This window comes from Onychomys torridus, chromosome X, assembly GCF_903995425.1.
Source record: "Onychomys torridus chromosome X, mOncTor1.1, whole genome shotgun sequence".
Taxonomy (NCBI): Eukaryota; Metazoa; Chordata; class Mammalia; order Rodentia; family Cricetidae; genus Onychomys; species Onychomys torridus.
Genome location: NC_050466.1, coordinates 74,669,468 through 74,686,584, shown reverse-complemented (window position 1 = coordinate 74,686,584; position 17,117 = coordinate 74,669,468). Strand labels below are relative to the sequence as shown.

General features: G+C 34.8%; 1 protein-coding gene across 4 annotated transcripts in view; it reads right to left on the bottom strand.

Annotated features, from left to right (window-relative positions):
• The window catches only part of Dmd (dystrophin), a 1,920,150-nt gene that overhangs the window by 1,294,638 nt on the left and 608,395 nt on the right, over window positions 1-17,117 (bottom strand). For all 4 annotated transcript variants that reach the window (XM_036174407.1, XM_036174408.1, XM_036174405.1 and 1 more), the window contains 2 exons: window positions 15,635-15,817; window positions 1,859-1,993 (listed from right to left, as the gene is read on the bottom strand). In XM_036174407.1, coding sequence (XP_036030300.1) covers window positions 1,859-1,993; window positions 15,635-15,817 — 318 coding nt within the window. The remainder of the gene's footprint in view (window positions 1-1,858; window positions 1,994-15,634; window positions 15,818-17,117) is intronic.

Sequence of the window (17,117 nt, the reverse complement as noted above, 5' to 3'; positions counted from 1 at the left end):
AATCTGTAAGAAGAACTTATCAAACTTTTAATACAAAAATGTTGGTATTTTTTGTATTTCATTATGTGCAGCAAATATCCACATTTTACAGAACTTTTAATAGAGTGATTTTCTCTTCTTAATTCCTAATGAAATACATAACCTGTTAACTAAATAAAAGGTAAACTGATTAAATAGAAGTAAACTGTCCAGGTGGTGGTGGCACATGCCTTTAATCCCAGCACTCAGGAGGCAAAGGCAGGCAGATCTCTGTGAGTTTGAGGCCAGCCTGGTCTACAAGGCGAGTTCCAGGAAAGGCGCAAATCTACACAGAGAAACCTTGCCTCGAAAAACTTAAAAAAAAAAAAAAAGTAAACGGATTTTTCCTCTTCCAGAGTATCTTGAAGATACAGGGGAGTGGGAAGAATATGATAAAAATGTAATATATGGAAAATTAAATGAAAATGTGAACTAAAAATCTAAAATCAATAAAAAATTAAGAATTCTGTTATGGGAATCTTTAATAGCAAGGAAAGTTAAAAGTACTACAGTTTTTCTATCCTTGTTAAATACAGGTATATCCTTTTTTATTTAAAATGCCTGTAAGAATAATCAGCAGCAACCTCATCAAAAAAATTTACATGGAATAGTCAACAGATGGTAAATATTAATAATAAGGCCTTCTCCTCCTCCCGTACCTTCAGAGTCTCCTTTGATGTCTCATCCATCTCCTCTGAATGGCCTACATTCCATTAGCATTCAGAATTATACAAACAATGGGATAATTTTAATTTTCCAAATGTATCTAACACATTTTGATCATATTTACATACCCCCATTTCCCTCATAACACCTCCTACTTTTCTCTTCCCTAATATTTTCTCTTCCATTTTCATGTTTTTTTGGGTCATTTTTCATAATCTTTCACATGTGAGAGACATACAAACAACATGAACATGCCAATTTTTTTCAAAGTTTTATTTAAAATGTGGTATCAAAACTTTAATCTGATAGTAAGTATAAAATAAGATAATTTTCTAGGATAGCCACAACATTCCAGTCTTTATTCTGACTACTATACTTTCTACTGAAGCATGTTAAGTTTTCTTTGTCTTTTCTAGAAAATATATCACATTTCTTTACAAGGAATATTTGGTCAAGGAATGTTCCTGAGCAGGACAGGATCACAGTTAAAATATGTATCTGTTCCTATTTTGGAGTTACAAAGGTGCTATATTTATTTTACAGAACTACATATACTGAAAATACTAACTATATTTATTATGTGTTTATGATAATCAAAAGTAAACAAAATGTATACAACATGAATGGCTAATTAAACATTGGATTATAATGTAATTTATACTTTGTATAGGCACTCATTTAACTTTTCATATTTAAAGTCTCTAAAATCAAACAAGCATGTATATCAGAATTTGAAAGATACATTATATTCATAACATGTACTTATGTCATAAAATACTTATAAACACGACTTCAAATAATGTTTACATGTTTTAGTTCAATAAATATATATATCTTACAACTAGCAAAAAATTCAGTTAGCAAACAATTTAGCCGTACTCCAGAAGAAGATTTTATATTGAACTGTCTTTAGAAGTTTGTAGTAGATTTAAGCATGTAAAGTAAGTACATAGAAATTAGGAAACTTAAAAGAAGGAAAATATCAAAGATAAGAAGACAAGTAATTCCCTTTTAAGTCCTTGAGACATGGGAACAAAGGGTTCATCCAAGCTGCAGGAATGAAGGATGAAGAGTAGTTACTTCTTCCTGGTATTTTAAAACATTGTCTTCTCTTAGGCATTCAAACTGTTCAGTGTTGCATATAAAGTATCATTTAGATGAATTTATGACTTACTTGTAGCACCTCAGTGATTTCCTCAGTTCCAGCAGGAACATTTTCAGTGGTTTTAAGTTTCAATTCTAGTTCATTGAGCAACTTGTTTGCCTTCTCCAAGTATGACAATAACTCATGCCAACATGCCCAAACTTCCTAAGAAAGAAATGAATATTGCTGATTAAATATGTCCTCATAAAAGTAAGTAGGGAACCTTCACATTATAATTTTAAAACTTCTAAAAATAGAAAATTTAATTTTCTACATTTCATTCTTACTTTATAGTAAATGATTTAAAATGCAACTATATAATTTTGGACCTCTAATAACTCAGTAATTATGTCATTAAGGAAACAGTGTATTACTTGAATAAATTCAAAATACAGTGATTTGCCTTTTAAAATTAGATATTCACTTACACAACAATCCTCAAAATAGAAAAATTAAAACATATGATAGAATGCATGCATAAGCCTAAGTTATTTAAACATTTGTTAATACTTAATAATAATAATATTCAAACTTCCCAACAAGTCCATTAAAATGTAAATAAAACATCCAGTATACACATGAAAATGAAGCCCATTATAGTCATCAAAAGTTGGGGGAGAAAAACAAAATAATATGGGGCTTGAGAGGCAGCTCAGTGGTTTAGAGTACATACTATTCTTAAATAGGCAACAAAAGTCAAACACACATGCACACAATTAAACAATAAAATAAATTTTATATAAAAAGAAGCACATCCATAGATATTTATTCTCATTACCAGCCAGGGGATTAAATTATAATAAAAGTGAGAAATGTGATATGGAATTTTAGCTAACACAAATGAAGAAATAAATCAACAAAAATTATATGTATTGTTAGGAATAGATATATTGGAAAGAATACTTTTCTGTCTTATTAATGTGAGCATTTACACACCAAGTAACTATATAACTACTTTTAGTATATATTTTTAAAAAGGTGTTTACCATAAACAACTTGAATCACTTCAAAATGGGTAACTATAAAGGTCTTTTGAAAAGCAACACGAAAGACTAATATTTTAGAAGTTTCATAAAATATACACATATATCAAAGAAATATGGTGGAGGAGATAATACCCCAACTTGACATCATATTCTACCAAACAAACACCCTAGTTCCAGAAATGAGGTACATGATTTTGAGTTGTTGGCCAAAAGTGTACCATAGGCCCCCTCAAGTATAACTGCCCATGCTGTTGCTTACCTTCCACAGATTGATAGTGAGACTCTATTGTTGAAGACATCACAAACTTATATAATAAAATATGGAGAAATCTAGTTGGTATTCAACTGGATGCTTCACAACTATTGACTAGCATTCCTAGTTTTGGAGAGTGCTATATGCACTACCAGAGGAGAAAAGTAATAAATATCACATAGCTATGAAGCCTGAGAGTTATAAAAAAAATACAAAATAAGACAAAACGAACTGCTTGCAAGATGTTTCCCAGTAGTACAATAGTAGCACAAATGTTATGAGAGTAGTCTCCCATTTTTTTGTTAGACTTAAGGCTCATTCCATGATATTATTATTAATGAAGCCAAAAGCAGGAGACTATCTAGGTCGTGGGCCTATGGGAAAACCTAATGCTATCATTTTGGTAAAGAAACATAGCAATATAAATAATCCTAATTATATATTGCTATAAACAAGTACATCTCTCAAACCTCATCTGTTATGGAAATTCATTCTGTTCAGCTAATGGCTTTGTGGTACAAGCCCTAGGGTGTGGCTTTGTCTGCATATGTGATCCCTTAAGAGTTGAGGAGAGTCATCTTTCTCTCTCTTGGGTGAGCAGCTTGCAGTTGGTCCCCATTAGCCTTTAGCAGTGGATCAGCAGCACAACTACCTTGCTTTGTATTAGGGAGTCTGTATTCCCACCATACCCCTTAATAAATAGAGATATAGACTCTTCTGGGCTCTTGCCTAACTCATCAGAGAATTTTCTTCTTGCAATAGATGGTAATTACTACAGAGACCAGCAACTGGACAATATGTAGAGAGTATAAGTCTTTGGAGCTTTCAGCCCTGAATAGGACATCTTTATCATATTGTTTCCCTAAAGATTCAGGTATCTCTAAAGAAAAGGGAGGCAGAATGTTTTTAAGAGACAGAGGTAGCAGACAATTTTGAAGGAAAAAAAAAACTTCCCAGAAGCAATATTGCCGACATGAATTCACAGAAAATGTCTCAGCATACGTAAGACCCACAAAATCTCAAGTCAGATAAATTACAAGCATGCAGGAGAGGAAGTGGGTACAATGTCACACCTCAAGCCAAGAAGCTTTTGACAAATGATAGCTTCTGAGAAAGGAAAAACCACTTTTATTTATTGACCACATTTTAGGACAGGTCCCATGATAAGTAGTAGTTGTTCAATAGAAAATGAACACAATGAATGCAGTGCTTTTCATTGCCTTTTTTCATTTTTTTTTTAAAGAAAGAAAGGACATGAATTTGGGTGGGTAGATAAGAAGAGAATACCTGGGAGAAGTTGGCGAATTGGAAAGAAAACAATTTTAAATATACTTAATGAAATTCTTAAAGAATGATTTTTTTTTAAAAAAAGAAATTTCATTTCAGCAGGTTTTGAAATAACCAAAAGAAAGAATAATTATTATTTTTTTAATATTTCCCACATAGAAATCTGTTGCCTTAAAAAAAACTACACAAATAAAAGTAATTATATCAAATGGTGTAACATGAATGGATCTTATAAATAAAAGTTTCTGGTGAAATGAGCAAGCACTAAGCGATACATACTTAACCATTGTTTATAATCCACAACAATGAACAAACTAATATTTTATTTCCTTCTTTTGAAACAGGGTGTGAGGAAGCAGCTCTGGCTGGCCCAGAACTCTCAGAGATACATGTCTCTACCTCCTGAGTGCTGGGATTAAAGGCATGTGTCACCATGCCTGTCTTGGTTTCATAATTTTTTTTTTTTTTTTTTTGCTTTTGGTTATTCGAGACAGGGTTTCCCTGTGTAGCTTTGTGCCTTTTCTGGAACTCACTTGGTAGCCCAGGCTGGCCTCGAACTCACAGAGATCCGCCTGCCTCTGCCTCCCGAATGCTGGGATTAAAGGCATGCACCACCACTGCCTGGCTGTTTTATAATTTTTTAAAGAAAAGAATAGTAACAACACATCTCTACTTTGTGGTTATATTTGTTTTAATATACAGCAAGAAGATGATAAAGATGAAAGAACTACCACAACAGTTATTCACTATTAGGTCTGAGATTATAAATTTGGAGTAATCTGCATGCCCCCAGCTGCAACACTCAGGAGAGCAGGTCCTGCACCTCTTGTGGACAGCACAATAGAGCCAACTCTACTGGCAGAGTTGTGGGTGAGCCAGCCCCAAAGTTATGAGCATGGGAAAGCTGTCCCCCTTATTCATTTGTCATGTGGTGGGCAGGAGGGAGATTCCTGTCGTGCCACCCCTGTAGTCCATCAAAGCTTGAGGCAGGTGGGAGTGCTGGCCCTGCCCCTCCTTAGCTGCAGCACTATGGAAAATGGCAACATAGTGGAGCTGACCCTGAAGGTGTAGGTGTGGGAAATCTCACCCTGAGGACACAAAAGCAGGACAGCTGGCCCTGCCCCTTGCTCATCACTTAAAGGGGTGAATACACCAGGACAATACAGGTGAGCTCACCCTGGAGGTGAGGACAAGGTAGAGCTGGCAAGCTGACCAACCTTGCAACTACCAAAGTAGAGAACCAGGGTTATGTGTTGGGCTACCCCAACATCCACCCCATCTGGGATCTGTTGGAACATGTGAAGAGATGGGTCCTGCAGATGCACAATGCAGAGCAATAGCAGGAAATTCCATTGAGGGCCCATCATCAATAATATTGCAGAAACCAGAGGCCTCAAACCAGACTAATGACTCTCTGAAATGAACATTTGCAAGTAGGGATATATGGATAAATGGGTTTACTCACTGTCACACTGCAGTTTTCATGACAAGATCGATTTTTCTCTTCTCTTTTTTTCTTTTCTTTTAAGTTTTATTTTATTTTATTTTTGCAGAGAAGTTGTAAGGGTAGAGGGTGGATACTAAGGGATGGGAAATGAATGGGATGGAGATACATGATGTGAAAGACACAAAGAATAATGAAAAGATAGAAAAAATAAATTTGGGGTAAATCTGTCAAATACAGTAAAAACAATAGTGCAATCACCATCATAGTACATCATCTTGAAATTACTATCAGTAGCAAGTTTAAACCATGATTTCATATTAAGGAACACTAAAAGATTATCCAATTCCTGATATTTTCCCAATCTTTAAAATAATAGAGGATACTCTATAACTGTCTGTTGGACATCATTCTATCCTGTCTGTAAGCCTATCAATTTGCTATAATTTATTGATTTTTATAGAGTATGTTCCTGTGGTGATATTGTGTTCCCCACAATATTGTGCACCCTAATAAACTTACCTGGGGTCAGAGAACAGATAGCCACTAGATACAGTGCCACCAATGGTGGCTAGAAAATGGGAAGAGTAAGCCATAGCAGAAGTTGGGTGGTGGTGGTACATGCCTTTAATCCCAACACTTGCGAGGCAGAGCTAGCCAGATCTGAGTTCTAGGCCACTTTAGAAACAGCTAAGCATGGTGACCCATGCCTTTAATCCCAGAAACCCAATCTTTAATCCCAGGGAGTGGGGGCAGAAAGAGAAAGGTATATAAGGCATGAGGACCAAGAACTAAGAGAGTAAAACATGTGGTTAGTTAAGTATTTGGTTGGTTAAGCGTTCAGGCTTTAGAGCCACACAGTTCAGCTGAGAGCCATTGGGATGAGGACTCAGAAGCTTCCAGCCTGAGGAAACAGGATCACCTGAGGAACTACCAAGGTGAGATAGCCATGGCTTGTTCAGCTTCTCTGATCTTCCAGCATTCACGCTAATAACCTGCCTCGGGTTTGGTTTGATTTTATTAATAAGAACTTTTAAGTTTCCTACTACATGTTCCAACAAGAAAAATTAACATCCTTTTCTGTAAAATACTGGTATAATCCTCAAAACATTTCAAACTCCTGCTGGTATATATTTATTTTTCTGCTGGGCAAATATCCCAATAGGATATTTGTATCACCTTAATCATGTATCACCTTAAACCCTAGGACATATGTTAGAGCTTTAAAGGTAGGGAGTGACACTTGTAATAAGTCATATCAACTTTGGTGCAGACTGAGGTAATGAGGTACTATGATGATTTAACTATCAAGATGGATGCTTTCTTCTGTCTTCAGTGCATCTGAGTGACACAGCTGGAGAAGTTAAATGCACCAGTTTTACAGGTTACTATTTCAAAATAAAATATACTCTTGAATCCCAAATTAGACTGTTAAATTTAACAGTTTGGAACTTTAAATTGATTTGAAATACAAAAACAAAAACAAACAAACAAACAAAAAAACCAACCAACCAAACCAAAAAAACATTAAGGCGGGCAGTGGTGGCTCACGCCTTTATTCCCAGCACTCGGGAGGCATAGCCAGGTGGATCTGTGAGTTCCAGGCTAGGCTGGTCTACAGAGTGAGTTCCAGGAAAGGCATAAAGCTACACAGAGAAACCTTGTCTCAAACAAACAAACAAACAAAACATTAAAAAGCAAATTCTTCAAAAGAGTAGAAGTATCTAGTAATTACCTTCACACTGTTTCTGTCTGACTGAAATTCCAAGTTGAATATAAATAATGCATTTTAAATATAGTTAAGAAGTAAGTGTTTTAATATATAAGTTTATCTCTTAAGCATGGATCAGGAAACTCTATGTGTCAGATACAGGAAAATACAGGAGCTCAAAATAAATCGAGAGGATAATATGCAGTTTAACAAAGTACTGTTTTATCAGAATAGAGTATATGACATGAAAGCTATGATATTTAACAGTAGCTTCATATTGGAAAAGAAACTTTGGTCTCACACAAGTCATTAACAATAATATGGCACTATTCTGAAGCAAAAACTGGAAAATATCCACCAACAAGCATTAAGAGGAAGGTGTAAATAATTTTGCTGCTTGAATGGAAAATAATGATCTTCCTTTGAAGGATCAAAACTTAAGCTTATATTACAAATGATAACAAAGCATAACATCTCAAGAACTGTGAGAGACACAAAGACTCACAAAGCTACCCAATAATCAAAAGCAATAAGAATTTCCAAGAACAATTCATATAATAGATGAGTTCACAAAGAAATCTTACATGCCATGTAAGGATAGTTGTTGCTATTGAGGACGAACCATAAGTTGTAACAAATACTTAAATTCATATCTTATGATAAAGAGATACTAGAAAAATTATATAGGTAATAGAAAAAATGGACAATGTTATAATGTGTGCTTAATTTGAGCATATGTATTGCCAGTATTATTTGAGTTTGGTAACTAGTTTTTATATTTAAGAAATAAAATGGTTTAATTGTAACATTCAATAGTATGTGCAATATTACTATTGTAAACATATTTTTTACAAGCTATGGTCAAGGTTTGATTAAGAGACCATTTGATGATAGAGAAGAGAGCTCTATTCAGAAAGTTAAGCAGTAATTTTTCATTTGGAGAAAAAAAAACATGAATGATAAATTATTCCCTCATTTGCATATTTTCTTTTCTTTTCTTTTTGCTATTTTTAATGAGCTGAAAATTGAACCCAGGGCCTTCTAGAAGTGAGGTAAGCACTTTCCCCACTGTGCTACACCCTCAACCATCCACAGGGAAAGATAACTGGAATTAGGGAACTTTTGGGAGGCAATGTGAAAATCTTGTTCAGTGGAAACTTCTGGAACCTATAAGGGGGAACATATCAAGGACTCTTAGTAATGGAGGATACCGGCCATCTTGTCTATCCAGGCAAGGCATCCAGTAGTGGGACTGGGACAGCAACCCAGCCACACATACCTTGACCTACAATCTATCCTGCCTCCTAGATGTACTGGGGCAATGGTGGCACAAAACTTATGGGAATGGACAACCAATGACTGGTTTAATTTGAGGCACATGCAATAAAAGGAGTCCATATACGGTATTGACTGGATGGCCAGGAAATGTAAGCTGGATGACCCAGAGAAAAAGGGCAGAATCAAACAGGACTGAGAAAAAAAAGTCAATGCAATGATTCCTAATGATATTCGGCTATATGATAGACTGGTGCCTATCCCAACCATCATCAAAGAGGCTTCCTCATGCAGCTGATGGGAGCAGATACAAAGACTTACAAAGAAACATTAGGCAGAGTTCATTAGGAAAATCATGGAAGAGGGAGAGGAAGAATTTTAGGAGCCAGGGTTGTTGAGGAGAACAGAAAATGGTCCACAGAATCAACTAAGCAGGGCTTCTAGGAGCCTGCAGAGATTGAAACAACAATCAGAGAGCCTGTATGGTTGTAATCTAGGTCCTCTGCAAATGTTATGATTGTTTACCTTGGTGTTCCAGTGGGACATTCAACAGTGGGAGTGGTGGTATCTCTTACTTTTTGCCTGCTCTTTGGACCCTTTCTTCCTACTTGGTTGCCTTTTCCAGCCTTGATCTGAGGATTTGTGCCTAGGCTTATTATAAATTGTAATGTCATGTTTGGTTGACATCCCTGTGAGGCCTGTTTTTTTTTTTTTTTTTTCTGAAGAGAAAAGGAGGGGAATGGAGAAGTGACAGAGAGTGTGGGTAGTGGGAAAAGGGGAAGGAAGGGAGACTGAGGGTTGGTATATACTGCATGAGGGAAGCATAAATAAAAATAAATTAAAAGAAGACACTATCTGTTAAGTAAGTAGGCATATTAAAATGGGGTAGTGGCTTTGAATTTATACTTGAGAAGAATCAAAGATAACATTGTGATTTGCCAACTCGTGAATGAAGGATTAATTCTTCCAGAGCCAAAGAGTTAAATAATATGAATAAATGAAATGTGTGGTGACCACTAAGACATCGGACAAAGAGATGTAACTTTCAAGTAGATATGGTATAAAATTGTGGGAAAGAGTTACACAGAAATCTTGTTAAATTAAACATTTCAAGGCACCATGAAATCCTGAAGACCCTTTTAGTTTAGGGGATTGAAAATTCATATGAATGAGAGCAACCAATGTTTCTAATAAAGCACTTAGAATCAACAGAGAACAAGACAGAACAGTCAGATTAATATGGCAAGTAGCAACAGAATAATTGTTACAGACATATTTAGGAATTAAAAAAAGGAAAGGTAAGTGTAAGATTTAAGAAAAAGATCTTAATATGAAAGCAATATTCTCTCTTCTTTGTACTAACATTGAAAGATTGATTTGAAAGATTGATTCTTAGAGCCTAGAAAGAGGAATAGTAGTAATACCAAATTTTTCTTATTCTCAATTCAGTAAATATTGCTTAACTCCTAATATTAAATTAAACTACAGAATTTTAGTGTATACACTATAATATTGTTATTTAAATCTTATATTTTAAAAGCTATGAGAGAATAAAAAGATTTGGAAACATGTATTAAAATATCACTATGAAAAAAGCCCCAAACTAGACAGCTAATAGAATTTGGTATGCTTGGTTTAGTGGTTTTGTTATTTGGAAACTAAAATTATTAAATTCTTATAATTCAGTGAGGTGAGACTTAATTAAACAGATGGTAAATGTTTCAATTGTCTTAATGAGAAGCTATAATTATGCAAAACAGAAAATTATGAGAAAGTGTCAGATTTACAGAAATGCACTTGTTGAAAAAGTAAACACACATGCATGCAATTAGAGATAAACAGATTTAAGGCACAAGCAATTTAAAAACTAAGAAGTTAATCACAGACTTCAGAAATTAGTCTAAATTGGACAGATAGAAGAAATAATACAGAAAACTTACTATAAAATTGAAAAATGCATTATAAAATGGAAATATTATTCATAAATATTAAGGAAAACGCTCTTAGGAACAATCTGCAGATTGGAGAAAAGACAATCTTCAAAAACTGTAATAGAAAACCAACTATTGAAAGGAACAATATATCTGTTCTCATTATCATATCAGTTGACACAGTAAAAGTGAATATAAATCTATACTCATATAAAATAAGATAAAACTGCAGAGCATGACAAAGAAAAAAATTAAAGGCATCAGACAAAATAATAATGTGACTACTTTGACAGTGGGCTTCTTACCAGCACAGAAACTCAAAAGACAAGGGGATAGTATTTTCATTAATAGAAAACTAACATTTGCAAGTAAGGGACCATGAGAGTGGCTTTTAAGAGAGGAGAAATAGAATGTAGATAGTATGGATGCACAATGGAGACAGATGGAGAAGGGAGTCTATGGTAGGGAGGGGAAGGCAGGGTTGAAGAAGAGTTTCAAGAGGGTTACTTCTGGAAAAAGCAAACTGAAAACCTACTGCTGAAGAAGCTTTCATATATATATATGTAAAATTGAGTTACCCTATACCATGGCAACAATGCCTCTCACAGACATCACAGGCTATCACATAAACACCCCAGTACCAGTAATAGGTTTTATCTTTTTATGTTGTTAGTTTATAGTTTCCAACAGACCCCCATACACTGCAGGATATTCCCATGGCTCTTACTTGTCCTACAGAACTTAATGGTAACTTCCTGTTTATGAAGACACAGCATAATTGAATCATGCATGCAGAAATCAAGCTAGGACTGACATGAAAGCTTCATCCTTACTTTTTATATTTCATAGTGCTGAAGGTTCTACATACATTAATCAGCAGAAAAAAAATCTTCAGTCTTAACTAGCTGTGAAACCTGTAAGGTAGAATAATCATTGGCCTATCAAGACATGCCCACTTGTATAATAGTGGCCTTAATGTTGTGAGAGTAACCACTTTTTTACTTGGTTTAATGTCAGTGCCACAAGACAGAAGTCATACCTACAAATGTTAACACAGCCAAGAATCTAAAACTAAGTCATTCATAGCCCTAGGAAAGAACATTTTGTGAATATTCTGATAAATGTGTATAGCATTAAATAGACTCCTAGAGGATTGTTGTCTATAGATTGGTGCATCTGTCAACATTCATCAAAGAAGGTTCTTTTTGCAGTAGATGGTGATTAACACAGAGACCTTTAACTCATCAAGGTGGAGACAATAGAGATGTGGAGACATTACAGACTGTCCATCTCTAAGATATCTCTATATCACATCCTCGTGATGTTTTGAATAGGTATGGCCGTAGACTCATGTGTTAGAATGGTTGCCCCATGGGGAATGGCACTATCAGGAGTTGTAGTTATGTTGGAGGAAGTGTGTCAGTATGGAGGCTCATTGTGGTACATAGGCTTAACTTCAGTTTCCCTAGGATCAAGATGTAGAACTCTTAGCTCCTTCTCTAGTATCATGTCTGCCTGCACCCTGCCATGCTTCCTGCCATGATGATAGTGATCATTTGAAATTGTAAGCCAGACTCAATTAAATGTTTTCCTTTATAAGAGTTGCTGCGGTCATGGTGTCTCTTCACAGTAACAAAAACTAACTAAGACAGAAGTTTATATCGAGGGATTGTTGTAATAGGCCTGACCATATTTGGGAGAGTTTGGGTTGGGAAATCAGTGGAATATTATAAGTGCTGCTTAGTGTGACATACTTGTAGGAGCATGGAAGACAGTGGTGCTGTGAGTGATTTGAACTGTGTGGGCCTGGCTCAAGTGATTTCAGAGGAACAGAATTTTAGTGTTGCCTAGAGATCTTGTGATATTTTGATGAAGAATGTGGCTGTTTTCTCCCCTTTTCCTAAGAGTCTACCTGAGGCTAAAGTGATGATATTTGGATTAATCCCTTTGGCAGAGTCCTTGGATTGACCCTGTTGCATGGTTATTAGTGGTCACTCTTATGAAGATCTATAAGGACCAAACAGAGAAAGGCAAAATACAAAATGAATAATTTGAGGAGAAAGGGGTCATTAGGAAGTGGGATGGAGCTAAGTCTTGTATTCAAGGAGATAAACAGATTAATGTAAAGCCTGATGTTAAATGGAATAAAGGGAGTGGTAATCTGAAGGCAAGATCCCACCCAGCTAAGCTTCTAACTGTGAAAAGGAATCAAAGAACAGCTTAGGTCCAAATGTGGTGATACATACGTTTAATTCCAGCACTCAGGAGACAGGGGTAAGCAGATTTTTGAGTTCAAGGCCAGCCTGGTCTATAGAGCAAGTTTCACAACAGCCATGCTTAGGCAGTGAAGGAAATCATTAAAAACAGAAAGCTGATGAAGATGTAATTGTACAAGGGGGCCATGTTTCATCCCCAAGAGCAGCAGAACTTAGCAGATTTGGCCATGTGACTCAGGGGTTAATGATAGAAGAAAGGGGCTATGGAATTTGCCCCCAAGACTAAGGAAAGCCACTGAATCTAGGCATTGTCAGGGGTGTCCCTGAATAGAGGCCCACAGAGGCCATTTTGTGAGGCTGTGAAGGTAAAGCCTGGATTGCCTTAGAGACCACATGATGTTATAGGTGCTAGAGCCATGGGATTCCTCCTGAGGAGAGATGCTAACAGGAAGTGGAAAGCAGCCCAAGAGAAAGAAGTATGTTGCAGTCAACAAATCTCAAAGGAGTTGGAGATCTGAAAAGCATTTTGGCATCAGACATGGAGATACAGAGTGTGGAGTTTGCCCATCTGGTTTTGTTCTTGTTTTGGTCCAGTATTTCCTCACTATATTCCCTTTCCTCAACTTTTGAATGTTAATGTATATTCTGTGCCATTATATGTTGGAAGTATGTGATCTATTTTATTATTATTACTTTGATTTTATAGGGGATTACAGTTGAGAGATTGCATGAATATCAAAAGAGACTTTGAACTTCAGACTTTTAAACATTTGGAATGTGCATAAACTTATGTCAATGTGCATAAACTTAACTCTCTTACATGTAAGCATTCTATGTATAACTATTTTATTATGAACATTTTTCATAATCGCTGCACCCTAAAGGCTAATTTATAAGACATAAAGTCTAACTAGCTCCTTTTTAACATTTCCTATTTATTCATTATCACAAATCCTACTTTATTTTTACCAGTTGACTTATTCTGTAGATTATGTTTGTGTGAATATAGAGGAAACATTCAAGTGCCTCATTGAGTTGCCAGCATTGATTTTTATTTTGATAATACAAAGGAGAAAGAGGACCCAAACTTCCAAATGGGTATGATTTCAAAAACAAGACACAAGTTGAATTCTAAGTCTTCTATTCCCAGATAAAATTATATTGTGAATTTAATCAATAAAGGCTCTGTTATGTGATTATTGTTGAGGAACAATGTTTTAATAGAGTTTTACACTTTTTGAGATAGGAAGGCATATGTAGTTCTAACTGGTAAGATAGACCTTAAATAATTTTGGGGGTTATTGGTTAATGATTTCAAGCATGAATAGAACATTTTTATCTTTTCTTTTTTCTTTTTCTTTCAAGCTGAGGATCGAACCCAGGGCCTTGTGCTTGATAGGCAAGCACTCTACCACTGAGCCTAATCCCCAACCCGAATATAACATTTTTTTGATAAAGTCTACCCCCATTCCCTCTCCTCCATTTCTTCTTGTATTCACATCAGTATTGCTCTTTGATCCCAATTTCACGTGTTCATTATTTTCTTTTAAAAAACCCTAGAGTCCACTTAGTGATGCCAATATATGTGAGGGTATGGGGCAATCTAATGAAGGAAGCATCAGTAACCTCTCAGGGACTGTTACCCTAAAATGATCTGACTTTTCTTTTTCCAGTAGCCATAAATTGCCAATACCTCCTCAACAAGGGGTGAGACTTCCTTTATTTCTTGCTTCCTACCACAACTAAACTCTAGGATTTGTCTGACTTGACTCTATATGGGTCTTGATGATGGTGTCTTAACTACTGTGACTTCATAAGTGTGATAACTCTGATGTGTTCATAAAACACGTGAATTCTTCCTCTGCATTCACACAAACATAATCTAGAAAATAAGCCAAGTGGGAAAAATAAAGCAGGATTTGTGATAATGAATAAATAGAAAATGTCAAAAAGGATCTAGTTAGGCATTATATCTTACAAAGTAGCCTAAAGGGCCCAGTGATTATGAAAATGATCAAAATAAAATAGCTATAAATAGAATGCTTACATGTAACAGAATTTAGTTTATGCACATTCAAATAAGTTTATGCATATTCAAATACATGGAAAACAATTTAATATGACATATAAAATCTAATATTTATAAATTTTGTAACCTGACAATACAAGTGAGAATATAATTGTTGTCTAAGTATTTTAGTCATATATATAAAAATTTCTAAACGTACAGTACTATTCTTTTTTAAACAAATACTATTTTTTAAAACAAATACTTTTGTAAAGCAAGTACTATTCTTTTTAAAAAAGATATTTTTGTATGTATGTCCATGTGTGGGTGTCTCCATGTATAAAATATTTGCAAGTGCCCATTGGGTCCTGAAAAAGGGCATCAGATCTTCTTGAACTTGAGTTACAGGTACTTGTGAACAGCCTAAATTGGGTGTTGGAAACTAAATTCTGATCAATTGGAAGAGCAGAAAACATTCATAAACACCAAGCCATCTCTCCAACAGCACAAAATCTATTATAATCATATGCAAACTGGAAACAGTTTTATGCAAGTTAAGCAACTGGCACAAATTTATACATGTTATAAGTGTCTGAATGAGGAATTCTTGCTTATATTGCTTTACACCAAAGCACAGTTTCTTAGTTAATATTCATGTGACACAAAACAGATAAAATCAAAGAAAATCAACTAACTTCCAAAGTTTTGCACTTTCCATTCAGCCTGGTGCACAGCCACTGGTAGTTGGTGGTTAGAGTTTCAAGTTCCTTTTTTAAGGCCTCTTGTGCTGCAGGGGGAGCTTGAGCTATTACACTATTTACAATCTCAGTCAGCAGTTTCACTTTTGTTTCTTTTTGTAGTGCCTCCTCTTCAGCTCTCTGAAAAGAAAAGCATATTCTCTTAAAAGCAAGTCAACATTATCATTTCTAATATTCATTATTACAGATCACATAATTTTTCCCAGGCAGCATTCTTATTAAGATAGTTCATAAACATAAAATGAATGCTTATTATTATTCTTTCTTTTCAGATTTATACACAATTAAAAACTTGAAATAAATATTATCAATATCATAGACTTTTAATAATAATAGTTTTAGCTAGGCACTATGACATACACCAGTTTTCACTCTTCTTTGGTGGTAAAGGAAGGAAGAAAAGGACTTTAAGGCCATTCTTGGATACACAATAAAGAGAAGCCACATTAGGCAAAATAAAACTTGGTGTCAAAAAAGGAAGCATTTGATTAATTATCTGCACATTGCTTTGTATCGGTCAAATATATATATATATATATATATATATATATATATATATATATATATATATATATATATATATATACACATACATATATACATACATATATATGCATATATATGTATATATGTGTATATATGTATGTATATGTGTGTATGCATGTATTTGTAATACATTTTTTCAAGTAGTTAAGAAGCAAATATTTTAATACTAGGTTTTAAAAATATTTAGAAATCAATGATTAACATCACTTATAAATTATTCAGGTATATCAGTATTACATTTAGTGAAGATACCATTTAATTCAAAAGATATTAAATATAGAAAAATTTGCAGTGAGCAAAACACACACGGTGGGGAATCCTTGATAGTATGAATAAAACAAAAGCAGTTTTGTTGAAAAAATGTCTTCAGTACTTGAAAACTTAGAAATTTAGAAAGCTAAAGTACAATGTCTCACAGCTATCCTTGCTGTTCTCCTACGGAAGAAAATTTGTTTCACAAAGCTTAAAACTTAGAAAGTCCACTTTGTACATGAGGAAGTTCAATTGAACATGATCACTCAGTGATATATATGTAAATATTATATGTGTATGAAACATCTTTCATCTCCACTAGCTAAAGTATAACATATAAAACCTGCCCTTGTCCACTGTTCTGGTTCTGGTGAGTGGCTAGGGCTTCTTTAGTCATCATGACTTCACTCTTGTTTTCCTTCTAGACAGATAAGTGACTGTATAGTAGACTTATTCCTACTCATTGGCAATAACCTATGTATGCAAAGGTCTTAGTTGTTCTTCAACATCATCTGGCACTAATACAAATGTTTTAGTTGCTTTTGTTTTGTTCCTACTATCAAAGACTCCCACCATGTGTGTTTTGCTCATTTCGAAGAGTTTAAGGAACCAAATAATCCTC